The 27,135-nt window shown below is 34.2% G+C and overlaps 1 protein-coding gene across 4 annotated transcripts in view; it reads left to right on the top strand.

Annotated features, from left to right (window-relative positions):
- LOC150109078 (uncharacterized) overlaps window positions 1-27,135 on the top strand; it is a 324,345-nt gene that overhangs the window by 143,666 nt on the left and 153,544 nt on the right. For all 4 annotated transcript variants that reach the window (XM_090411522.1, XM_090411531.1, XM_090411541.1 and 1 more), the window contains exon 5: window positions 2,282-2,412. In XM_090411522.1, coding sequence (XP_090267648.1) covers window positions 2,282-2,412 — 131 coding nt within the window. The remainder of the gene's footprint in view (window positions 1-2,281; window positions 2,413-27,135) is intronic.

Raw genomic sequence — 27,135 nt, 5'->3', positions numbered from 1 at the left:
GACCTAGCCAGTTCAAATGAATTGGCTATTCCTTTCATATGTTTGTATAACTTAAGTCTCAGCTCAGGAATGATATCACAGGAATGGAAGGAATGTATGATTGTTCCATTATACTAGGGTGGTGCAAAAACTGATATGTCTAACTACCTATCAGTATCTCTGATGTGGTAGTGAAGATTTTTAGAGAAGTTGGTAAGAATGCAAGCTAAGAGGGCTTTAAATGTAAGATTACTTTGCTTGCGATAGTTTTCAAATGCTGGAAAAAATAACTCTTAAATGAGTCTTCAAACAAAGCTTGCTTGACCCATGACTTTATTTGCCCACTACTGGTAGCGATGCTTTATTGCAACCTCTTAAAGCCCTTGGATTTAGTGAATGGTAAATAAGCATAGGTTTCAGTTTGAAATTGCCTTCAGCATTTCCTCCAAACCAAAGAGTTGAGCGGTTTTTGGAAACTGTAACTAGGTTGTGATTCTTCATTTTTAGCTAAGAAAGTTGTAGACAGCATTTTCTTCCGATTAATCCATCCAGTTTAATTCACATAATGAAAATACTCCTTAAATTCATTCACTGATGATGCACTCACCTCTACCTTTCTGTGCATTCTAGTCACTAATTCATTGTTTTCTTTAAGAAAAAATAAAAAGATTCTGATATGTTGCTGACCATGACACTCGGTTCTCAGGGATACCTATTTGTTCTTTTCTCTCTTGCATATATATTCTGAAAAATCTCATGTCTGTTCTTTGAAATACTTTTAACTCCAGTAGTTTGATAATTATTCAAAGTAATGTAACTGTATTATCTTTCCACTCAGTCATTTTATTCTTTAATGACTATTATAATTAAAATAACCCAACAATAAAATATATTGGAGAAAGTGGCCATGCAGGCTCCTTCTGGAAAGTTGAATTCTCAGTTAAGAAAGGATGTGTGGGGCTACAAAGCTGGTGATTATAGCACTTAGGAAGTATCTTGGAGTGTTAGCATGGCATAAGAAGCTACAAGGAAAGAATGTCATTTGTGTATGGGAAGGGCTTGTCAAGGGAAGAAGAATTACTACGATTATTTAGTTTCCTAATTAGTGTATCCTATTTAAGATTAACTAAATAGGAGTCAATTTGATAAGTAGCAATATATAGCAGGAACTACAAAAGAAAATATTGTAGAGGGAATATAAAGAAAAGGTAATAAAGATGAGAATAGTGTAGGTAAGAAAGGTGGCCAGTAGTAAGGAAGGCTAAATTATGAGAGAAAATTTGCTTAGCAGGCTAAAGAAAATCCTAAAAAGTATTATTTATTATTTTTTTTCATTAGTGAATAAGAGAAAGAATGATTATGGGAAGAAAACTTTTAATCTTTAGCGATGGTAGGAAAGTGACAGAAATAGAAGGAACATTTGTTACTTAGTGATCACTTGGCAAGGATGTTGAAAGTTTTTTCATTCGGTTAAACTAGTTTAATGAAGTGAAAAAAAAATTTCAGCATCTGTCTCTGATCCAGAGTAATTTAATAAGGTGAATATGCCATTTCATTACTTGTATATGAGAAATATGATTTTTGCATTACTTCAACTTTGGTATCCCTCTGGGTCTGGTTCCCACTGATAGTAGATGGCTTCCCAGAGAGGAGAGAGGTTCTGCTCAGTGTTTTTTTCTGCCACTTTGTGGAGCCACTGCTGAGTTTCCTATGATTCAGGTCAGGAGCGATCAGTTTAATAGTGATCCTTTAGGATCACTTAAGGGAGATTTAGAATGATCTTGTAGATAGGTCTTATCAGTTTGCATTGAGGGTTTTTTTTAATTCCTTTCAAGACAGTGCCCAAAAACTTATTTACAAGTGAGCCTTTTCTGGAATCAGCATATACATTACAGAGCACTTCCACTTTAAATAAATTTGGCTGTAAGAAGCTGAAATAGATCTGAAAGATAGTCAGCATCTACTAGAAACAGCGACAAAACTGTCTGTCTTTGACTGTGCCCATAGGGTGCAGGACACAAAGGATATCAGTATATGAGTATTTTATTTCACACTTTTGCCATTATAATCATGTTGTGATTGCACTATCTTGAGAATGTTTCATTAACTAGAGGCAAAGTATTCAAGTATCTACTATATAAAGACATTTTCTAAATATAAAATGTAAAGGTTCTGGTCTTATTAGTTTGTATTAAGGTTTTTTTTTTTCTTTTTTCTTCAAGACAGTGCCCAAAATAATCATGTTTGAATTTGGATTTTGAGAGATGTTTTCTTTAAATTTGTTTTCTTGATTTATTTTTAGGGGTGGAGAGGAGAAGGATTTATGACATAGTAAATGTCCTGGAAAGTGTGGAGCTATTAACTAAGGTTGCCAGAAATAAGTATCAGTGGTTTGGGAAAGGTGCTTTGCCAGGAACACTTTGTAAATTAAAGGTGATATGTTATGTTTGTTGTCTTGATAATTTTCACTTAAATGAATTTTAAGTTTCAAAATACTGACAGAAACAGCATCAATGGTTGAATAATTTTAAAAATAAGGAGGATATTAGAAAAGAATTTTTGTTCGAGAATGTGTGAAGAAAAATCTGAGATATTAATTGTCACTTAAACGGAATGGAAGTGGAAAGGTTAGCATAATAGATGTTTGATGTCAGGAGGATAGGAAGTAGAGAAAGACCGAGATTTATACAGACTAATGCAGTTAGTTGTGCCATAGTGGACTGAAATGCAAGATCTGACAAATAACAAATTAATTTGGAAGAAATTAATCTTTAAATTAAACATTTCTTTAGAAAGAAAAGTCACATTGGATTTTTTGTCCATGCTCATTCACACAATCATCTTAGTCAAAAATTTGGCACAATTATTCTTCAAGCCCCCTCACGGTGCTCTACTGAGCCATTACTAACACAACAAATACATTTTATCAAATTATCTTCTTGTCTGGCTCTACTGAGTGTTTTGTCACAAGATCATTAACAGTTATGGAATTTGCAGTTGTCAGTATCATAGATGTTGTCAACCGAAAAACTATGTCATGTCGGTGTATCCAAAGGAATCTACAAATTATTTAAATCCATTGGTTTCAGAATGATTTTTTGCCTGATTAATAAACTTGTATATCCTTTCAAGGCCTTTCAAAGGCAGAGGCCTACTTGCCCTGCCCTGGCAGCTTTCAAATTCCCTATGCTTCTGGCCAATCATACTTTGGTGAAACCAACAAACATGTCAGGAGCATCTAGAGTATATTAAATTTCCTGAGCCAGAAAAATTAAAACTTGTAAAACATGCCATCTCCAAACAGTTCTTTGGAAAAAGACCACAACCCAACATAAGATATTTTCTTATGGAGCAGCTGTATGAAGAAAGTAACAAAGACTTTAAACATCACTAGGACTTTAGAGCAATCTGGCCAATGTTGACTCACTTGTGTAATGTTTAATTTGTGAATTCAAAGTGAAGATGTCCATGATACTTGGGTGAACATTTTATCCAATTCTAATATAAATGTTCCATTTACAGCAATATCATTGCAATAATGCAATATCATTTTCTTGTCAAGTTCGTGGAAGCCTCATAATCATATATATCTAAATTAATTATCAGAACTTTTAGATGAGAGAGAGTAGAGTGAGTGACTGGATGTGTCACAATTATAAGTATAATATTAACCTAGAAAAGCTGAGTATTTTATGGACTGAAAGGATTCAATTCAGGCAAGTTTTTTGTCATTCCCCACCCAAAAAAAGGGCTGTAAATATATAGCACGTGTAGTATAGTGTGTCAGAAAAATTTAATAATTTAATTAAATGAAACTTAGATTTAATTTAAATGAAATAAACTTACATGCTCAGTGGGTATAATATGTATTTAAAATAAAGGTGTAATGTGAATCAAATGTTGGAGATCTAAACAGTAAAGTAGGAAATGAATACCAGACATGTACAAATGTCTTGGCTAAGTAGCCTTTATCTATTGTATGGAAAAAATCCATAATTGGATGGATTCTTTCCATGTTTCTGTAACCTTTATCTGTTGTATGGAAAGAATCTATTATTTGAACTGATTAGGAGTAATGGTGAAATCTGAACCTTTTGAATAAGGCACTTCTCTTTGGAGTGCAAGTTTGGCTCTAACAATAAGATGATGAATAAAAGGCAATAAACTATATGATTATAAAGGCTAAGGGTTATTTGGATTTTTAACCAAGGACTTTGCCAGCTTGTAACTAAATATGGACTTTGGGAAACAGAAAAATTTCCTTAATCTTATAGCAAGTAGGAATTACCTGGACTACTCAACACATTTTGAGGAATCTATTCATTTAACACAACTAGCATGTTTCACTAATAATTTATCATAAATGCTACATTGAAATAGGCTCTCCATAATGCCCAGAAATATTTTCATGAATTGAAACATAAATATACAGGGTGTTCGGGATAAATTTGACAGTTTCGTAAGGAAAAAGAAAATCTTCTTTGTATCTATTAAATTTAATGAATTGACAAAAAACATTACAGGCAGAGTTAATTACAATACTATCAACAAGATTTACTCAAAATAACCACCATTAGCATCGATCACAGCTTCAATTCTGCTTCGGAACCTCGAACAAGCTGATGCTACAGTCTCCCTGGGAAGGGCCGCAAAAACTGTTTTAATTTTATCCATTAACTGGGCTTTTGTATTACTGGAAGTGCGATTGGTGTATTTTTCAACTGCGCCCCATACAAAATAATCCATGGGGTTAAGGTCTGGGGAGTTTGGAGGCCAAACATTTGGACTGGTGAAGTCGTAGAAATTTTCAGACAACCATTTTTGACTTTTCCCAGAGGTGTGGCAAGGGGCCGAATCCTGCTGCCATACATACGGCCTACCATTGGCTACCCTTGTTATCCAGGGCTTGACTACAGTTAGCAACTCCACGAACAAAGCCCGAATTCCAATGCCAGGGTTCTTCAACACCTGTTCCTGCAGTACGAACGCAATCAGATCGTCTGCTAGGGATCTTTCTTCTTGCTACATCCTCGTAGTCACCATTGCAAGTCTCTAGTTCATGCCTGATTGTTTTTACTGTATTCAGGGAGCATTGGGCAGCAGTCGTAATATCCTTATTTTGATGGCGGGCACGAATCATCATGATACAAGTTATTCTCTTCCATGATTCAGGTGGGTTCCAGCTATCCATCCTTTCTGACATCTTGTATATGAATGAAGAAGGGTCCAAACTTTTAAATGAAGAGAAGTGTGTGTTAATACATGTAACTTACGGAAAAATATAATTAATTATAAATATGTCAAATTTATCCCGAACACCCTGTACATTTAAATGCTGAATAAATTAATGCTTCTCTTCTTTATTTCATGTGACTGACAGTCTCATTGTTGATTCTCTGTTATAAATAGTTTTAATGGAACATCTACTCCAGACATATTTCAAAAAAACTTCCTGCCTTACACATCTAATAAAAAAAAAAACTAGATTCTATGTTACTTGCCTTGTTTAATTTTTGAATCCGCACTTAAGATGCCCTTGATATTTGGGCAAACATTTCATGCATTTGAACTTCTAACATAAGATATTAATTTTTAGTTAAATATCTTGCAGAACTCATGCATTAATTATTATTTTTTTTATTATTTATTGTTATTTAGATGGGTATCTTCATGGAGTCAAGAGAACTGCCAGCTAAACTCTGCAACACCCCCCCCCCCTTTTCAATCTATCCTCATAGGGAGCATTCTCTAGTCACCTGTTTGGTTACTCATTTTTGAATCCTTTCCACCACTTCTTCATCCATAAGAAACGCAAGTGACCAAATCTGTGCACATTAGTGAACATGTGACAGAATTATAACAGATTATAATGGGGGTAAAGAAATCTTTCAGCAATCTCTTAAACTTGACTTGTTTCAAAGCATGCATATACATTTTTTTTTTTTTTTCATATGCATTTGTAATTCATTAATGAATAACAACTGCATACAATTAAAATATACACTGGTTTGAGCAAGCTGTTGTTGTTTACATACAATACAGTTTGATGTTGATATTTTCATTGATTTTTGTGAAAACTGTCATGATATTTGTGACATTTGTCATTCAAGGAGCTCTATCAAATTGTGAAACTTCTGTGAAAATCAAACAAGTGTTCAAAGTTAGTGCATTTATTGAAGTATGAACCTATTTTTGTCTTTATGTACTTAAGACATAAAATTTTGTTTTCCAACTTTTGCTACTCTACATAGTTTAATCGCAACCAAAATTGAAAAATTTGCAAATTTTAAGAGGTTTTTTTTTTTTTTGATAAATCAGTTCTGTATTCGCTTGTTCTGAGTTTAAATTGTTCTGGCAGTCACACTATGAGAAAGTGCAAATTAACAAGCCTGAAATGATAAGAAATGATAAGAAATTTATCATTTTTTCCAGTAGCCAATCATTTTGTGTTTCAATCAATAATAAAATCTAGTGCAACCTGCCCTTATTAATCCTATTAATGCAGCTAAAAATCTGAAACCAGTTGATTGAGCTGGAAATGGAGTCAGTTATATTGACTGTGATGCTAAAACCTGATGGTAATACCCTTAGTACTACAGAATTTACATGTGATGCGATTGTTGCATTATCTAGGAATATTCCACAGTTTAATAGGAAAATCAGAACAAAAAATATTTCATGGGTTTTCATCTGCACTTCAGTTACTGCTGGAGTAGGTAGAACCATTCTCTCCCCCAATAAATTTGGTATAGAGAATTTTAAACAATGGTAAGCTCATCATCAAATTCCTGCCATGTATCCTCAAGGGGTGTACATGATATGATAGTACTACATGAAAAATTTACATCATTACTAACTTCCTATCTACAATTTTCCTCCAAATCAGTCTGTTACCTGTCAAGACTCCAACATTATCAGATCTTATGTTTCTATCTATCTTCTAAGGCACTTTTTACCGTAACAATCCATCTATATCTTGGTCTTTCTCTGGGTCTTTTTCCTGCCAACCTGGTAGAGAGCACTTGTTTTGCTAATCTTTCCTCGCCCATTCTGTTTAAGTGACCTTAACATCTGAGATTAGCTCTGCTAATGCATTCCTGGATGCACAATGTCAAATTCTTTCCTAATATCCTCATTTTTAATATGACATTTCCATTGATGTCACCTGTTCATGCCCCTAATCTTTCTCAGGACTCTCATATCGGTGGTCTTTGGTCAAGTGTTTTTACTTCTGACAAAGCTCTTAGATCTATAAGTTAAAATTGTTTTGAACACTGTCTTGTATATAGCCAATTTAGTTTTTTGACTAATTTCTCTCTTATTCCATATAATTTATTCAGTTGGCTTCTTATTATACCAGTTTTATTGATTCTGTTGTCTATTTCCATATTTAATTTACCATCTTCACTAAAAATCATGCCTAAGTTGCTGAAATGTTTTACTTGTTCGATAGGTTCTCCATTCACAATGCAATTGATATTTTCAATGGTTCTGCCTATTTTCATTGTCTTTGTCTTTTTATTGCTGACCTTCATACCAAATCTATTACAACAGTTATTCAATTTAGTCAGGGAATCTTGCAGACTTGTAGCTGATTTATTTAGAAGTATAACATCATCTGCATAAAACAAAGCGCTGACATTAACATTTCCAATTTTGATATCAGATTTAATACCACTTTCCTTCATAATGTGATCCATATAGATATATCAGAAGGGGATAATGTACATCCTTGTCTGACTCCAGATTTACCATTAAACCATCTTCCTGTACTTCAATTTTAACTGCTGACTTACAGCTCAAATAAAGACAAAGTATTGCTTGATATAATGCCCCACTGACACAATACAACTGCAGCATTTTGAATAGCTTCTCTCTTGGCACCTTGTCATATGCCTTTTCCAGATCCACAAAACTTAAATACAGATATTTGTTATATTCCCGTGATTTCTCAACTATTTGCCGAAAAGGGAAAATCTGATCCTGACTGCCTCTATTTGGCCTGAATCCAGCTTGTTCTTCACCAAGCTTTTCTTCCACAATCCTTCTCAACCGTTTCTCAAATTTCATAAATAAATCTTACCAGGAACACTCAGTAGAGAAATACCTCTGTAATTCTCAAATTCAGCTTTTTTCCCTTTTTATATATCGGGTACTATGAGAGCTCTACTCCAGTCATCTGGAATTCGTCTCTCTGTCCAGGCCTTCTCAATTATGCAGTGCAGCCACCTTTTATTATGACTTTTATATCTCCATATTTGAGTCAAATATCATCTACTCATGCTACCTTTTCACGTTTCAGGCCTTTGATGGCTTTTTTTTTTTACTTCAAGTATGAATATGTATTCCTAACTGTTGAGTGTTATGAAACAAGCAGTAATATCCACTGTGCTATTACTGCTTGTTTCGTTTAGCAATTTTTTGAAATAATTACTCAATACTTCAAAGATACGTGTTTCTCCAGTTTTCATGCCACCTTTATCATCTCTAATTCTTTTTACAGCTCTCTTTCTGAGCTTCTTCAACAAGCTCCAGAATATCTTGCAACCTTCTTGATATTTATTTTCACTGTTCATACCAAAGTCTTCCCATGACTCTTTTATAGCTAGTTTTACAGTGCTTAGCTTTCTTACATTTGTCTCTGTATTCTCTAAGAGCACAAGCTGACTTATTTGGCAGGAACTTTTGATATGCTTTCTTCTTTCCCTTCACTGCCTCTTTAACCTCCTGTGTCCACCATGGAGTTCTGATTTTTCTATCCTTGCAGACAACCTCACCACATGCCTCTGTGGCTGAATCAATGCTTTCTTCAGGCGTTGCTACTCATTTTTTCTTGAATAATGCTTGTGTATTTTAGTCTACAGTTCACAGCTGAGATCAGCTTACAATGGTAAGCCGATTACATATAACAGCTTTAGGGGTAGCAGGACTTTATGTATATTTGGAAGAAACGTTTAAAGAATGGGCTTCTTTATCATTCCCTTCATGTTGGCTGTGTTCTTCATCTTGTAGCTAGCATGTCTGAAGTCCAGTTAGTTGAGAAACTGAAGAGATTGAGAACTTTGACTTACTATGTGTTTATGGCATAGTGAATTCCAATATCTTTCATGTGCTTTCAGAAAATAATCAAAGTTTCGAGTTTGATAACTGTAACGGTGAATTGTAGACTCAAATACACAAACATCATTGAAAAAAAAAAAAAAAAAAAAAAAAAAAAAAAATTGAAAACAAGAACAAAACCTTGAAGATTCAATGGCAAATTCCAAAGAAAACAATGATTATTTTATCCAGAGAGGCATGTGGTGAGGTTGTCTGCAAGGATAGAAAAATCAGAACTGCATGGTGGGCTCAGGAAGTTAGAAGCAGTTAAGGAAAAGAAGTTAAGGAAAATAGAAAGAAAGCATATAGATAGTTCCTTGCAAGTAAGTCAGCTTGTGCTCTTAGGGAATACAGAGAAAATGTAAGAAAGCAAAGCCCTGTGTAAAACTAGCTAAACAAAAGTCATGGGAGGACTTTAGTAAAACACGGATAATTAATATCAGGAAGGTGGTAAAATATTCTGGAGACTATTGTAAAAACTTAGAAATGGAGGAAAGAGTACTGTAATGAGAATCAGAGATGATGGTGACGTGAAAACTGAAGATATTCTAGATGTTTGAAAGAATGCTGAATGAAACAAGCAGTCTCAGCACAGTGGTCGAAAACTCCCAAAAGGGATGCAGTGAGGAATACATATTCATATTGAAATAGAAAAATTAAAAAAAAAAAAAAAACCCAGAAATGTGGATGTTTTTCACTCGAGACCAGCTAAATCAGCTTTTGTTGAAAGAGACCAGATAAAGATTGCTTTTGTCATGGATGAGAATCAACTCAGGTCTTTCTGACCAAATGGCTTTGTCTATACTGACTGAGCTCCTGAGGCTCTACATATGAAGGTATAAAAGTTTTACAGTGGCTTCATTGCATAATTCAGAAGGCCAGTCAGTTGATCGAATTCTGGATGGTTGGAGAAGAGCTTTCATAGTACTCATCTGAATAAATAAATAAAAAAAAAAAAAAATTGTGGAAATAGAAATAAAATTGCATGTGAGAATTACAAAGACATTTTCTTGCTGAGTATTCCTGGTAAGATTTATGCAAGTATACTTGAGAAATGGCTAAGAAAAGTTGTGGAAGGGCTTGGTGATGAACAAGCTGGATTCATTCCAAATAGAGGTTATCAAGATCAGATTTTCACTTTAAGGCAAATAGTTGAAAGGAATTGTATTTAAGTTTTGTGATCTGGAAAAAAGCATATAACAAGGTGCCAAGAGGAAAGTTCTTCATAATGCTACATTATATGGTGTAAATGGGACATAAATTGAGCAATACATAGTCTCTATTTAAATTGTAAGTCAGCAGTTAGAATTGAGGGAGGTGCAGGAAGATGGTTTGATGTTAAATCAGGTTGTGACAAGAGTGCACGTTATCTCTAATGTTATTCATTATCTATATGGATCACGTTATGAAGGAAAGTGGTATTAAATCTGATATCAAAATTAGCAATGTTAATCTTAGCTTTTTACTTTATGCAGATGATGTTGCACTATATAGTAAAGTCTGCAAGATTCCCCTAATTAAATTGAATAAGTGTTGTAATAAATTTGTTGTGAAAATTAGCAATAAAAAGACGATAAAAATAGGCAAAAACATCGAAAACATCATCTGTTTCTTGAATAGTGAGCTTATAGAACAAGAATTAGACCAACTATTAAATGAAAGAAATTAAAAGAAACTATGAGAACCGAAAATTTTAATGGGATATACAGTGGAGCCGACAGAGACCAAAGAGCATAAGCAGGAGTCATGATTTGGATTCATAACTCCTTTTCAAAAAAGAAATATACTAGATATTAAAAGAAAATATTTTAAATATACTTGGGCAGCAAGAGGATGGAAATCAATATTAGATTTTATATTAAATGAAAAGACATCAAAATTTTCACTAGATGTTAGAGTTCACAGAGGATATGAAATAAGTAGCGACCACTTCCTTCTTAAAATAAAATTAAGATTATCACCTAAATGGCTACAAGTAACAAGATTAGAAAGAAAATTTGAAACATTTGTTTATTAAACTAGACTATTGAATGACACAAATGAACAATGACTATATGAGCAAAGAATTAACCAATATGTAGATAAAATAAAACAAAATGAAGAAATAGAATGGCTTAATATAAAAACAGTACTAAATGCAGCAGCAAATGAAAGCTTAGGAAAGACCAAAAAATTCAATAAAAGGAAAAAACTGAAGATCTGGGATGATATAATCAAAAAGAAAAAAGAAGCCTATCACAAATGGTTAAGCAGTAAAAGATTAGAAGATGAAATAGAATATAAAAGCCATAGCTAAAAGAGAAGTCAAAAAAAGACATAGAGAATCATGGAACAAATTTGTTTCTAATTTAGAACATGATTTATATAAAATAAGACCCAATGTATATAAGATTTTGAAACGCTTAAATGCAGATACCAAAGAAAACATAAAATTAAACACTGAATTGAAATTAGAAGAATTTCTAAATTACTACACAGAATTGTGGACAGAAAAATATTTTAAAAAAGACAACTATCAAACAATTAACGAAAATGAAAAGGAAATAACTAAAGAAGAATTAGAAATCAGCCTGAAAGAAACAAGAAATGGAAAATCACCTGGAGAAGATAAGCCTCAGAACTATATAAATATGCAGGGACAAGATACAAAGAAAGACTTATTATTTTCAAATAAAATTTATTCAACTAGTATCACCCCAGTAGAATTGAAAATAGCAATTGTGATTCCTATCTTTAAAAAAGGTAATAGAGATGACCTTTTTTTAAAGGTCATCTGTATAATTTTATAGAGGTATCAGTATACTAAATTCCTGTTACAAAATACATAGCAGAATCTTAAATAGCAAACTAATGAAATATTTCAAAAACTTTATTTTAGAAGTACAGAATGGATTTAGAAAAGGACGATCATATATAGACCCGGCTTTTTGCCTAAAATTAATAATAGAAAAAGAAGAGAATACAATTTAGAAAACATATTGCATTTATTGACTTTGAAAAAGCATTTGGCAAAGTTAAAAGAAACTTATTATTTAACATATTAAAAGAAAGACAAATAATATCCTAAAAACTATCACAAGTATATATGAAAATAATCAAATACAAACAAGATTAAATCACGAGCTATCATATACGAGAGAGATATAAACCAAGGGGTCAGACAGGGATGTCCCCTCTCAGCAACTCTTTTAATATTTACTTAAATGATATAATAATAAAATGGAATAAAAATTTACATCAAGGAATTAAACTTTCTCCTACAGTGAACTTAAACACTCTCCTTTTTGCCGATGACCAAATAATAATTACAAATTCTGAAGATAATTTACAGAAAGCTATTTTAGATCTAAATGAGATAGCAAAAGATTATAGTATGATAATATCAACAGAAAAATCAAAAACTATGGCCTTTAAAGGATAAGATCAAGCAAGAACTAAAATAGTAATAGATAACAAGATCTTAGAAAAGGTGAATTCATTTAACTACCTAGGATGTATGATCACATATGAAAATGAAAAAGATATAAACGTAAAAATTGCAAAATATTTAAAAATAACAGGTGTAATTAACTCTATATTTAAACTGTTGGATTCTGAATATATAGAGATTTAAGTAATTATTATTTGCTTCAAAATCCAACATGATCTTCCATCACAAAGGCTAGACTTGTAATTAATAATTAATGTAAATCACTTATTTATAAATTAATATTCATATAACTACCTTTAACTTTATTTGATATTTAATTATTTAATCAAGGATATATGTATTAATAGTAATAAAACTCTGTATTTAAAATATTAAGTTTATTTTATTTATTGCTATTTTAATATAAGAAATTGTATTCAACATTTTAACTGCGTATTAATTGAAATGTAAATATTCTTATTTTGTTCCTGTTTGTGGAAGTTTAACGTTATGCAATAGCTCAATTTTATTATATTTTGTTTGGTTGTCATGGAGGCGTATGTAAGAGAGCGAGCGTGAGTTTGAAGCAGTGCGTGAGGGAGAAAGCTGAAAGTTGACTGGAAAGAATTTTGTAAAAGAGAGGGTAAAAGAGAAGGTTAGAGAGAAGGAGATAAATAGGAAACAGAGAGAGAGAATTGGCATTCAGTTGGAATCGGAGTATTCAGCATTCGGGGAATCAGAGTGCGATATTAGAGAGTCGGCAAGTCACTCAAGCAGCTAATTTAAGTCTACTAGTCGAGAAGCAGTTAGCTAATAAGTTGTAGAATAGCAATTATAGCTACAGAAAACAGCTGAGAGACTATTAAATAGACTAGCGATACTTGAGGTGAGATTTAATTTCAGCGCCGACCTTTCAAGGACATACGTAACCTTGAAGCAAAGCACGGAGTTACTAGAGAATAGTAGAGGCTGTAAAGTTGAAGTTTAAGGATAGCTGTGTTTAGAATTATAGTGCCTAAAGAATTAATTGAATGCAGGAAGAATGAACAACTGTGCATATAAACCCTCAAGTTAAGAATTATTGTGTGTTGCCTTAATTCATGAGTGATCAGTAGTACTTCATGCAAGAATGTTTGTTTATGTGTATAGTGACCGATGATTAATTCAGTTATTGCTTAGAAGATTTATTTAATGAGTACCGTATACTGTTTAAGTGTTTACGTATAAGTAGATGAAGAAAAAAGATTATCGGTAAGATTATTCCAACCTTTAATATTTCTATACAGAGAAGTGTGTGAGTTTCATCCTAGAATTTCCTTATACTAACAGTAACTATTGTGGAGAATTAGCTGAAGTGTAAAATTAAAAGTGTTTGTTTGTAAAGAGGTGTTACTGCAATTTTTATTGTATTTGGAACTTGAGGAACTGTGAGAAGACTGTATTATAGAGATAACAGATTTACCATTGTCTGAGTTTGTATGATTGTACTTATCAGAGAAGCTAAAATGTTTGTGATATCTTAATTACTGATTTGAAGTTAAGTGTAAAATTTGTGATTTTAAAATTAAATGTTTGTTTTTGTTAATCAGAAGTTGTATTTTGCCTGAATCTCTTTTACTGCACCGGTCATAAAATATTCGAACTAAAGCGGGTAAATTAAGTAAGTTAAATATACTCGGCCAGTATATATAATAACAACATATAAAGGAAGGGTAGTTGAGAGTTGGTTTATCTTCAATTCTTGAACTAATTCAGATATAAAGTGGCGCAGTCTTTAAATATAAATTTTCTTTATATTTGAATTAGAAATCAACTTACCAAATTAGTTAAGAACAACCTAATAGTAATCATGTCGGATCCAAAGTATAGGTTGAGAAGAAGTAGGATCCAACAAAACCAAACCTAGTTCAAAAACAAACCAGACTAAAAGTATACAATACATTAGCCCTACCAGTCTTAATGTATGGAAGCAAAATCTGAACAATAAAACAAAAAGACAAAGATTAATAACAGCAAAAATGAAGTTTATGAGAAAAACTGCAACATGTACCCTATTTGATCACAAAGAAATGAAGAAATTATGAAAGAATTAAACCAAGAACCAGTAATAGAAAAAATTAAAAAATATAAACATAAATGGATGGAAAAAACAAGCCTTAAAGTACAAGCCATTAGGAAAAAGAAAACCAGGACGTCCTCTTAAATGATTCAACGATGACTTCTGGGGTGCCAAAGGGTCAAAGCTATATAACTGAGAGGAGACCTCCACATAGCCTTTAAAGGAATGCAGAGAACCAACGAGGGCTTCTGACCTAATGTCCAATTCTCACCTTCTCGTGGTGCACCCTGTTGGGTATCTACCTGGATAATGAACGAACGAGGATGGGCTGGCAATTTGGGATTTAGCCGATCAAATTGTATTCTTATTGGTTTAACCAAAATACAAAATGATTTTGTACAACATGACAAAATTTCATGCCGGCTGGGGCGTTGCCCGGTTAAACAAGGCACCCCTTGTTTTTGCCAGGGAACCAGGGCGAACAGCGAAAAGTCAGCTACTGGAACAAACCTGAAAATGCATCCTAACTCAACATTATCAGAGTCAAAGATCGGAACTATCAACATAAGAAGCCTGAATGGCAAAGAAATGGAGCTAGCTGAGGAATTAGATAAGTACCAGATCGACATAATAGGGGTGACTGAAACAAAAAAAGACAAAAACTGGTGAGATCTTTCTGGGCAATAAATACAAAATGTTATGTTCAGGAAATGACAATCAAGGAAAAGAAGGAGTAGCCATAGTATTCAACACAAAATACAAGGCCAATCTTCTTGAATGGCAGTCAGTCTCAAGTAGAGTGATGTGGGCAAATATGAGAATGGGGAACTGGACAATGAGACTTATTTGTGTCTATGGTCCCACAGAAGGTTCTATTAAGGTAGAAGTGGAGGAATTTTTTTGATGCTTTAGAGAAAGCAACTGACACAATGAAAAATGAAAAGTTGGTCCTTGTTGGGGATCTAAATAGCAGAGTAGGAAATGATTGTCAGACATACAAAAATATTTCGGGAAAATTTGGAGAAAAGAGCAAAGCTAATAATAATAATGGCAAATACCTGTTGGATTTCTGCTCAGGACATGGACTGGTTATTACTAACACCATATTTCAACATAAAAATGTGCACAAATTCACATGGAGAGAAGAGGCAAGGAATAAAAAAAGTCTCATCGACTATGTTTTTGTCAATAGTTATGTTTTTTCTCTGGTGCAGGACACCAGAGTGTAAAGAGGATTTGAAATTGGAAGTGATCACTATTTAGTCTTGAGCAGGATAAAATTGAATTTCATATTGAAAAGAATAACATGTAAGAAAGTTTTAAAGCGAATAAAAGTTGAGCAGCTCTCAGAGGTGAACTGTAGACTAAAATACACAAAGATTATTGAAGAAAAAATGAAAGAGTTTGAGAACAGGAATCAAACCTTGGAGATTCAGTGGCAAACTCTTAAGAAAACATTGATCGATTCTGCCAGAGAGGCATGTGGTGAGGTCTGTAAGGATAAAAAAAATCAGAACTCCCTGGTGGACATAGGAAGTTAAAGAGGCAGTGAAGGAAAAGAAGAAGAAAGCATACCAAAAGTTCCTGTCAAATAAGTCAGCTTGTGCTCTTAGAGAATATAGAGACAGATGCAAGAATGCTAAACACTGTGTAAAACTAGCTAAACAAAAGTCATGGGAGGACTTTGGCAAGAATATAGAAAATAAATATCAAGAAGGTGGTAAAATATTCTCTAGGTTGTTGAAGAAGCTTAAGAATGGAGGAAAGAGTGCTGTAAAAGGATTTATAGATAATAAAGGTGACATGAAAACAGGAGAAAAAGATATCCTTGAAGTATGGAGTAATTACTTCGAAAAATTGCTAAATAAAACAAGCAGTGATAGCCTGTGGTGAAAACAGTCAACAGGCATACATTCAGGAATACATATCCATACATGAATTAGAAAAAGCTATCACAAGCCTCAAATGTTGTAAGGTAGCAGGAGTAGATGATATTTGTCCAGAAATTCTCAAATATGGAGGTGTAAATGTTTTACAGTGGCTGCACTGCATAGTTCAGAAGGCCTGGACAGACGGATGAATTCCTGATGAGTGGAGTAGAGCTGTAATAGTACCCATATATAAAAAGGGAGATAAAACTGAATGCGAGAATTATAGAGGTATTTTCTTATTGAGTGTTCCTGGCAAGATTTATGCAATTATACTTGAGAAATGGTTGAGAAGAATTGTGGAAGAAAAGCTTGGTGAAGAACAAGCTGGATTCAGTCCAAATAGAGGCTGTCAGGATCAGATCTTCACTTTATGACAAATAGTTGAGAAAGCATGGGAATATAACAAAGATCTGTATTTAAGTTTTGCTGATCTGGAAAAGGCATATGACAAGGTGCCAAGAGAGAAGCTATTCGAAACGCTACAGTTATATGGTGTCAATGGCGCATTATACCAAGCAATACTTAGTCTTTATTTGAGTTGTAAGTAAGCAGTTGGAATTGAAGGAAGTACAGGAAGATGGTTTAATGTTAAATCTGGTGTGAGACAAGGATGTACATTATCCCGTCTGTTATTCATTATCTATATGGATCACATTATGAAGGAAAGTGGTATTAAACATGATATCAAAATTGGATATGTTAATGTCAGTTCTTTGCTTTATGCGGACGATGTTATACTTCTAAAGAGATCCGCTACAAGTCTGCAAGATTCTCTGACTAAATTGAATAACTGTTGTAATAGATATGGTATGAAGGTCAGCAATAAAAAGACAAAGACGATGAAAATAGACAGAATCGTTGAAAATGTCAACTGGGTTGTGAACGGAGAACCTGTGTTGAACAAGTAAAACATTTCAGCTACTTAGGCACGATTTTTAGTGAAGATGGTAAATTAAATATGGAAATAGACAACAGAATCAGCAACGCTAGTATCGTAGGAAGTCAGTTGAATTAATTCATATGGAATAAGAGAGATATTAGTCGGAACACTAAATTAGCTATATACAAGACAGTGTTCAAACTAGTTTTAATTTATGGATCTGAGAGCTGGGTCAGAAATAAAGCACTTAACCTAACTAGAGACTGCAGATATGAGAGTCCTGAGAAAGATTAGAGGCATGAACAGATGGCATCAGTGGCAATATCATATTAAAAATGAGGATATTAGGAAAGAACTTGACATTGTCAGTATCCAGGAATGCGTTAGCAGAGCTAATCTCAGGTGGTATCACTTAAATAGAATGGGTGAGGAATGATTAGCAAAACAAGTGTTCTCTGCCAGGTTGGCAGGAAAACGACTCAGAGGAAGACGAAGATATAGGTGGATTGATATGGTACAAAGTGCCTTAGACAATAGAAATATAAGATCTGATAAATTGGAGTCTTGACGAGTAACAGACTGTTTTGGAGGAAAATTGTAGATAGGAAGTTAGTAATGATGTAAATTTTTCATGTAATGCTATCATATCCTGTACACCCCCTTGAGGGTACATGGCAATAATTTGACGATGATGACGACGATTACTGCTAAGGCCGAAACAGGCCATGCTAGGTCTAAATCCTTGATACGCATGATGATGAAGATGATGATGATGATGATAGAACAAGTAAAACATTTTAGCTATTTATGCACAATATTTAGTGAAGATGGTAAATTAAATATGGAAATAGACAAACGACTTAGTAAAGCTGGTATGATAGGAAATCAGCTGAATAAATTTATATGGAATAAGAAAGAAAGAAATTGGTCAAAACATTAAATTGTCTGTATACAAGTATATATTGTCTGTATGCAATTTCCTACTCTTATGACCTACTTGTTTCTTGGTTAGAAATAAGACTGTTTAGTGACTTTAGAGACAAACTCTAGAGACTTCTGATATGAGAGTTCTGAGAAAGATTAATGGAGTAAACAGATCTCATCAATGGCAATATCATATTAAAAACGAGGATATTAGGTAATAACTCTTCATTGTTAGCATTCAGGAATGTGTTAGTAGAGCTAATCTTAGATGGTATGATCACTTTAATAGAATATGAGAGGAAAGGTTAGCAAAACAAGTGTTCTTTGCCAGGATGGCAGGAAAAAGACCCTGAGGAAGACCAAGATTGATGGATTGATACAGTGAAAAGTGCCTTGAAAAACTGAAATATAAGATCTGATGATATCGCAATCGACAGATAATAGATTAATTTGGAGGAAAATTATTGATTGGAAGTTAGTAATGGTGTAAATTGTTCATGTAGTACTATCATAATTATTCTGTAAACCCCCCCCCCCCCCACCTGAGGGTACATATCAGGAATTTGGTGACGGTGACCTAAGTAACTTAGGTTGTAAATGAATTTCTTCATGTGAGATGAGTGATATCTCCCCTTCCCTCCCAATTAACTGAGTTCTGAAGTGGCTTGAAAGATGCTGTGTTTGGTCTCTAATGCAAGGTTTCTGGATTATGTTTAAAAAAAAAAAGTTAAATAATAAACGATAACAAAAATTATCCTGCTATAGGAACCATGTACTATAGGTTTACAACCTTTCATATGGGAATTTCAGAAAAATGCTATATTCAGCATTTTTATTGACTACTTACCTGCCACAAGAGTGCCTGCACATATGCTTTTTATATTCTCACTTACCAGTCTCACTTTTCTTCCAAAAAAGTTTCATCCTTTATAGGGATTTCTTCACACACACACACACACAGACATACACAGCATCTAATAAAATCCCTTATGTTAAATTCACCTAATGCAAATTCAATGTAAAGAAAAAACACAATTGTTATCTGATGCCTGTACAATCAACAGCTACAGCATGCCAGCTCGGACGTCACCCGGATAAACAAGGCCCGTGATACCAATCGAGCGATTCGGGTTTGATCGAAAAGTGGGATACCGAAAGAAAACAGAAACTAACAGAACTGTTATCAGTAGGAACGTGGAATGTGTGAACACTCTGGATGTCAGGAAAATTAGAACTACTTTGTGAGGAAATGAAGAGATATCGGTGGGATAGGCTAGGATTGGCAGAGATGAGATGGACATCATCTGGTGAGATCAATGGATGCAAAGTAATATGGTCAGGACATGACACCAGGCATGAAGCAGGAGTTGGCTTCCTTCTTAGCAAAAGAGCTTGAGAGACACTGTTAGGCTAGGAACCAATTAATGAACGAATCATAGTAGCAAGATTTCAGGCAAAACCATTCAACATATCAATAGTCCAGATATATGCACCCACATCTGACAACACAGATGAAGATATTGACTTATTCTACAAAGATCTAACAGAGACAATAGAAACAATACCAAAGCAAGATGTGCTAATTATTGAAGGAGATTGGAATGCCAAAGTTGGAATAGATAATGATGGTTGGGAAAGAGTCATGGGAAAATATGGTTTCAGAGAAAGAAATGAACGAGGTGAAAAATTGTTAGAATTTGCTGTGGACCACGAGATGATGATCTGTAACACAAGATTCCAACAAAAAGAGTGTAGAAAATGGATGTGGCGATCAAATGATGGGAAAACCAAAAACATGATTGATATGATTAAAAGAAGATGGATAACATCAGTACAGCAATGTCAAACTTTTCTAGGAGCGGATATAGACTCGGACCATAGTTTAGTGATTGCAAACATCAAGTTGAAATTAAAAAAGAAATATAAACCCCAATATCAGAATAGAAGAGATACAGCATGAATAAGTGAAGCAGAAATAGGAAGAAGGTACAGAACAGTGTTAGAAGACAAACTTAAAAGTGTGGAGAAAGAAAAATACTCGAATTTAAGAGTGAAAAGAGTAATAAAGGCAATAGAAGATGCAGTTGAAGAAATGGATTACACAAGAAACACTGAAGTTAGTACTGGAGAAAAGAATGTTGAAGATAAGAAGGGATACATCAGAACAAATAGAAGAGCAATATAGAAGAAAGTGTAATGAGGTGAAAAAAGCAGTCAGAATGGATAAGATGAAATGGTTAGAAGCCCAATGCAACAATATAGAACAGTACTATGGAGAGCATAGTACTGTTCTATATTGTTGATCAGAAACCATATAAAAATGATCAGAACCATTAATAGAAAGTGGCAACCAAAACAGACCACAATTAAAGATGAAAAAAGCAAAGTATTGATGAATAAAGAAAAAATTGTACAGTGGTGGACAAGATACTGTAGTGAGTTATATGAAGAAAAACTAGATTCAGATAGCGTTGGGAAACTGACTGAAGAATTGAAGCAGATATCACCACCAGGTAATGAGCATGATATGGACATTTTAAGAGAAGAGGTAGAGAAAGCAATAGGATGGCTAAAACACAACAAGAGTCCTGGTAACGATAACATTACTGGAGAAATGATTAAATATGGTGGTGAAAGTATGGTTACAGAAATGCACCAACTATGTAATACGGTATGGAAAGAAGGGAAAATGCCAGAGGAGTGGGTGAAATCAATATTAGTAACATTATACAAGAAAGGAAATAAGCTATCATCATCATCATCATCATCAAATTAATGCCATGTACCCTCAAGGGGTGTACAGGATATGATAGTACTACATGAAAAAAATTACATCATTATTAATTTCCTATCTACAATTTTCCTCCAAATCAGCCTGTTAATTGTCAACACTCCAACATTATCAGATCTTATATTTCTATCGTCTAAAGCACTTTGTACCGTATCAATCCACCTATATCTTGGTCTTCCTCTGGGTCGTTTTGCTGCCAACCTGGCACAGAACGCTAGTTTTGCTAATCTTTGCTCGCCCATTCTGTTTAAGTGACCATACCACCTGAGATTAGCTCTGCTAACGCATTCCTGGATGCTAACAATGCCAAGTTCTTTCCTAATATCCTCGTTTTTAATATGATACTGCCATTGATACCATCTGTTCACGCCTATAATCTTTCTCAGGACTCTCATATCTGTGGTCTCTAGTCTTTGGTCAAGTGTTTTACTTCTGACCCAGCTCTCAGATCCATAAGTTAAAACTGGTTTGAACACTGTCTTGTATACAGCTAATTTAGTGTTCCGACTAATTTCTCTCTTATTCCATATGAATTTATTCAATTGACTTCCCACCATACCAGCTTTGCTGATTCTGTTGTTTATTTCTATATTTAATTTACCATCTTCACTAAAAATCGTGCCTAAATAGCTGAAATGTTTTACTTGTTCCACAGGTTCTCCATTCACAACACAGTTGACATTTTCAATGATTTTGCCTATTTTCATTGTCTTTGTCTTTTTATTGCTGACCTTCATACCATATCTATTACAACAGCTATTCCATTTAGTCAGAGAATCTTGCAGACTTGTAGCGGATTTATTTAGAAGTATAACATCATCTGCATAAAGCAAAGAGCTGACATTAACATCTCCAATTTTGATATCATGTTTAATACCACTTTCCTTCATAATGTGATCCATATAGATAATGAATAACAGAGGGGATAATGTACATCCTTGTCTCACACCAGATTTAACATTAAACCATCTTCCTGTACTTCCTTCAATTCTAACTGCTGACTTACAACTCAAATAAAGACTAAGTATTGCTTGATATAATGCCCCATTGACACCATATAACTGCAGCGTATTGAATAGCTTCTCTCTTGGCACCTTGTCATATGCCTTTTCCAGATCGACAAAACTTAAATACTCCACTGAATCTCCAAGGTTTGATTCCTGTTCTCAAACCCTTTCATTTTTTCTTCAATAATCTTTGTGTATTTTAGTCTACAGCTCACAACTGAGAGCTGCTCAACTTTTATTCGATTTAAAACTTTCTTACATGTTATTCTTTTCAATATGAAATTCAATTTTATCCTGCTCAAGACTAAATAGTGATCACTTCCAATTTCAAATCCTCTGTACACTCTGGTGTCCTGCACCAGGGAGAAAACATCACTATCAACAATAACATAGTCAATGAGACTTTTCTTATTCTTAGCCTCTTCTCTCCATGTGAATTTGTGCACATTTTCATGTTGGAACATGGTGTTAGTAATAACCAGTCCATGTCCTGAGCAGAAATCCAACAGATATTTGCCATTATTATTAGCTTTGCTCTTTTCTCCAAATTTTCCCAAAATATTTTTGTATGTCTCACAATCATTTCCTATTCTGCTATTTAGATCCTCAACAAGGACCAACTTTTCATTTTTCATTGTGTCAGTTGCTTTTTCTAAAGCCTCAAAAAATTCCTCCTTCTACCTTAGTAGAACCTTCTGTGGGACCATAGGCTCAAATAAGTCTCATTGTCCAGTTCCCCGTTCTCATATTTGCCCACATTGCTCTACTTGAGACTGACTGCCATTCAAGAAGATTAGCCTCGTATTTTGTATTGAATACTATTGCTACTCCTTCTTTTCCTTGACTGTCATTGCCTGAATATAACATTTTGTATTTATTGCTCAGAAAGATCTCACCAGTTTTGGTCTTTTTTGTTTCAGTCACCCCTATTATGTCGATCTGGTACTTATCTAGTTCCTCAGCTAGCTCCATTTCTTTGCCATTCAGCTTCTTACGTTGATAGTACCGATCTTTAACTCTGGTGTTGTTGAGTTGGTGTTTATTTTCAGATTTGTTCCAGTAGCTGACTTTTCGCTGTTCGCCCTGGTTCCCTGGCAAAAACAACGGGGGCCTTGTTTAACCGGGCGACGCCCCAGCCGGAATGAAATTTTGTCATGTTGTACCATCATTCTATATTTTGGTTTAACCAATAAGAATACAATTTGGTCGGCTAAATCCCAAATTGCCAGCCCATCCTCGTCCGTTCATTATCCAAGTAGATACCCAACAGGGTGCACCACGAGAAGGTGAGGATTGGACATTAGGTCAGAAGCCCTGGTCGGTTCACCGCATTCCTTTAAAGGCTATGTGGAGGTCTCCTCTCAGTTATACAGCTTAGACCCTTAAGCACCCCAAGAAAGGAAATAAGCTAGAATGTAAAAATTATAGAACAATTGCCTTGATAAGTCACCTTGGTAAAGTAATGATGATCATATTGACAGAAAGATTGAGAACACAATTGGAAGCATACCTTGCAGACGAGCAAGCAGGATTTAGGAAGGATAGAACTACAATTCAACAGATTTTGACAATGAGGTTAATAGCAGAGAAAGCTAGGAGAAAAAACAAAAACATATATACTTTGTTGATTTTCAGAAAGCATTTGACAGTATTGACCAGAAAGTGACATTAGCAGTTCTGGAATCCTATGGAATTGATAAAAAAAAAAAAAAAAAAAACTAATAGCTATATTAAAAGATGTTTATCAGAATGCAGTTGCAGCAGTTAGAATAGGTGATGATTTGGGGAAATGGTTTAAAACAAGCAGAGGTACTAGACAGGGCGACCCAATATCACCAAGCATTTTCATCGCACATTTAGAAAGAGCAATGGACAAATTGAAGGAAGATGCCAAAAGAATACCTGTACATGGAATGAGAATTAACAATCTGAGATTTGCTTTTGACATTGTTATTATTTAAGAAGACGAAAGAGAACTACAAAAAACGCTGAAACTGTTAAATGAGGAAGGAAAGAGATTTGGACTTGTTATGAACTTGGAAAAAACAAAGACAATGGTATTTGGTGAGAAGAACATGAAACAAAAGATACAAGTTGATGGAACTGATATAGAAAATGTAGAACAATTCACATATTTGGGAAGTAAACTGACATATGACTTTGACTGTAAAAAAAGAAATAAAGACCAGGATTGCAAAGCGAAGAACAAATCTGAAGGTCATGGATAACATCTGGAAATGTAAAGTGATCTGCCTGCAAACAAAACTAAGAGTACTGGAAACATGCATCTTCAGCGGTGTACTGTACGGATCTGAAACGTGGGTAATAAATAAGAATCAAGAAAAAGAATCTTGGCATCTGAAAGAACTTGTTACAGGAAGATTCTAAGAATAGGATGGGTACAGAAAATCACCAATGAAGAGCTCTATCAGAAGATGCAACCAAAACAGAATCTAATGCAGAAGATTATAAAACGGAAGCTGCAATTATTTGGACACATCTGTAGAATGAGTGAGGACCTGAAGATAAAGACATTTATGTTTGGTATTTTGGATGGTTTAAACAGAAGAGGTAAACCATACAGAGAATGGATAGATGATATAAAAGACTGGTGTGGAATGGGTGTACAAAAACTGCAACACTGTGCACTGGAATAAAAAAAGTTGGAAGAAGATAGTGAAACAGGCATCAGACATCAACGGGCAGTGAGCTCATGGTTTGTGATGATGATGAATATAAATTCCTACTCTTATGACCTACTTGTTTCTTGGAAAGTCATCATTAAGAGGGCTGCCATAAACTGAATCCTAATTTACAGAATCTCAGTGTCATGAATTGAGGTTTTATTCTTGGAAATACAGTTTGAACTATAAAATACCACATTGAAATAGCCACCAAATTAAAACAGAGCACTTAAATAATGAAATGATAAAGAAATATTTCATTATGCAAAATTGAAAATGTTATAGGATTTAATGCTTTAGAGCAGTGGTTCTTAACATTTTCAATGTCATGGAACACTTTTGATTATAAGAAAAATTTGAGGAACACCAAAAGCATTAGGGTCATAAAACTGACAATAAAAATATACATAGACTTGCCTTTTTAAAAATGGAACTTATTTTAATGCGATACTTGGGCTTGTCGGCTTTTGCAGATTTCAGCAATATCAGGTTTAGTATGTGATATAGCTACCTTCATCTCTTTGTCTATGTTAGTAAGTCTTTCATGCTTTTTATTTTTTATATAGGTTAATATTGAGAAGCTGAGCTCACACAAATATAATGTTGAAAACTGTAACAAAATTTTCAGTGCTCTTGCGGAGAGAGCTGAGTATTCAGTTTGGACAAAAACCCAAAATTTTTCAAGAGTTATTTCATTTTTAGAGTACGATCCATTGACAAGTTAACTAATTCTTCTTCTTGTAACGAAAATTCACAACTTGGTGTATTAGCTGTGCCAAATGGATTTTGTATCCAGTCATAATTGTGTGTATTTAAGGAAGGAAAATAATTTGAAATCTTTTCTTCCAATATTGTTAATTGTTCTGTTATAACGGAAATAATTCCCTCGACATTTTTATTCAGAGTAGCCAATTACACTGAACTGTGTCAGATGACATCTTTCACCGGCAGACCACAAGCCCTCCGGCGAACACCAGTTAAGAACCACTGTTTTAGAGCTTCTTGAAATAATAACAGAGCATGTACTTTCTTCTAAACTCGATAAATTTCCCTGTAGCATGACGAGGATTCTTGACCATGGCTAAGATCTTTGAGCTCCATTCAAAATTTGAATCATCATTTTCAAATTTCTTAGACTGGAGTCATTTTTTTCCAAAAGCCAGCTAAGTCTCTAGTATAAACAAAGTGGATAGGAAGCATTGCATTCTTCATACTGCATTTTGTATTCTCAAATTCACTTTTTCTTTTTTAATAATAAAAAAGTGATTTGATAATAAATGAAGTGGAAGGCAAATGACAACAGTTTCCTACAACTCAAGTCTCTAGTCTAATTTACCCTCTGCATCTTTGAAGTGATCTATACACCACACAGTAATTTTTTCAAATACAAACATCTATACAATGTTTTGTGATGTAAAATTGAGTTATTGAATGAAAAATGGAAATAAACCACATTCGTGTCCAAACACAAGTCGTAGAGTAGTTAATAATTGGTACAACATTATTCACAACAAATTAGGATACATTACAAATGCAAACAGCTTAAATTTAATGGGTAAATTATACAGGGAATAATAGGTAAAATATGAAGGAAAAAGAAATTGTGTATATACATTAAATATGGTCAGATGTTATTCCAGATCTTGCACAATCAACTGTTCCCTCTGTGCAGGATATAAGGTCCTCCTTTGTGCAAGGTGATTGAAGAAGGGAGCAAGAAAGAAAGTGTTCCATGGACTGGGTTGTCCCACATTCACAATTATCTGGTCCAATGAGGTTTGTTTGCAGCTTCCTATCTTTCATTGTCTGTTGAGGCTTTTCCAAGTATTCCAGTTCAAGTGGGCACCACATTGAAGATGTTTGGCTGTTGGAATACCAGTATTATTCTCAGGGTATAGTGCAAACCATTGTTGAAGCCTTGTCTTTGGAGGGTTTTTAGGTGATTCAATGATTGCTAGAGAGCTATGTTAGGATCTTAGTCTTTGGGGCACTGTAGTCTGGCCAAATAGTGGGTGGTGCTCATTATTCATTTGTCTGCTTCTTTCGTTAGCTGAGAATGCAGATCTTCGAATTGAAGGGATGCAATTCGAGCCAAAATATACTGGTCTTTTAATGGTGTTGATTTCAGGCATCCTGTAATTGAGCGTCAGCTTTCATTCAATGTTGGGTCTAGTTTTTCAGAATGGCAGGATCTGGCCCATACAGGGCAGGCATATTCAGCAGAAGAATTGCAAATGGCCAAGGCAGAAAATCTCAGTGTGTTAGGGTCTGCACCCCATTTCGAGGAAGTAATTTTTTTTCTTAGTATATTGTTTCTTGCAGTAACTTTTGCCTTTGTTTTTTTAAGAGTCACACTAAGTTAGACTGGGTTC

The sequence above is a fragment of the Typopeltis vanoorti genome, chromosome 2, assembly GCF_054136105.1.
Source record: "Typopeltis vanoorti isolate ZY-2024b chromosome 2, IOZ_Tvanoo_1.0, whole genome shotgun sequence".
Lineage (NCBI taxonomy): Eukaryota > Metazoa > Arthropoda > Arachnida > Uropygi > Thelyphonidae > Typopeltis > Typopeltis vanoorti.
This window is presented reverse-complemented; position numbering and strand designations above follow the sequence as displayed.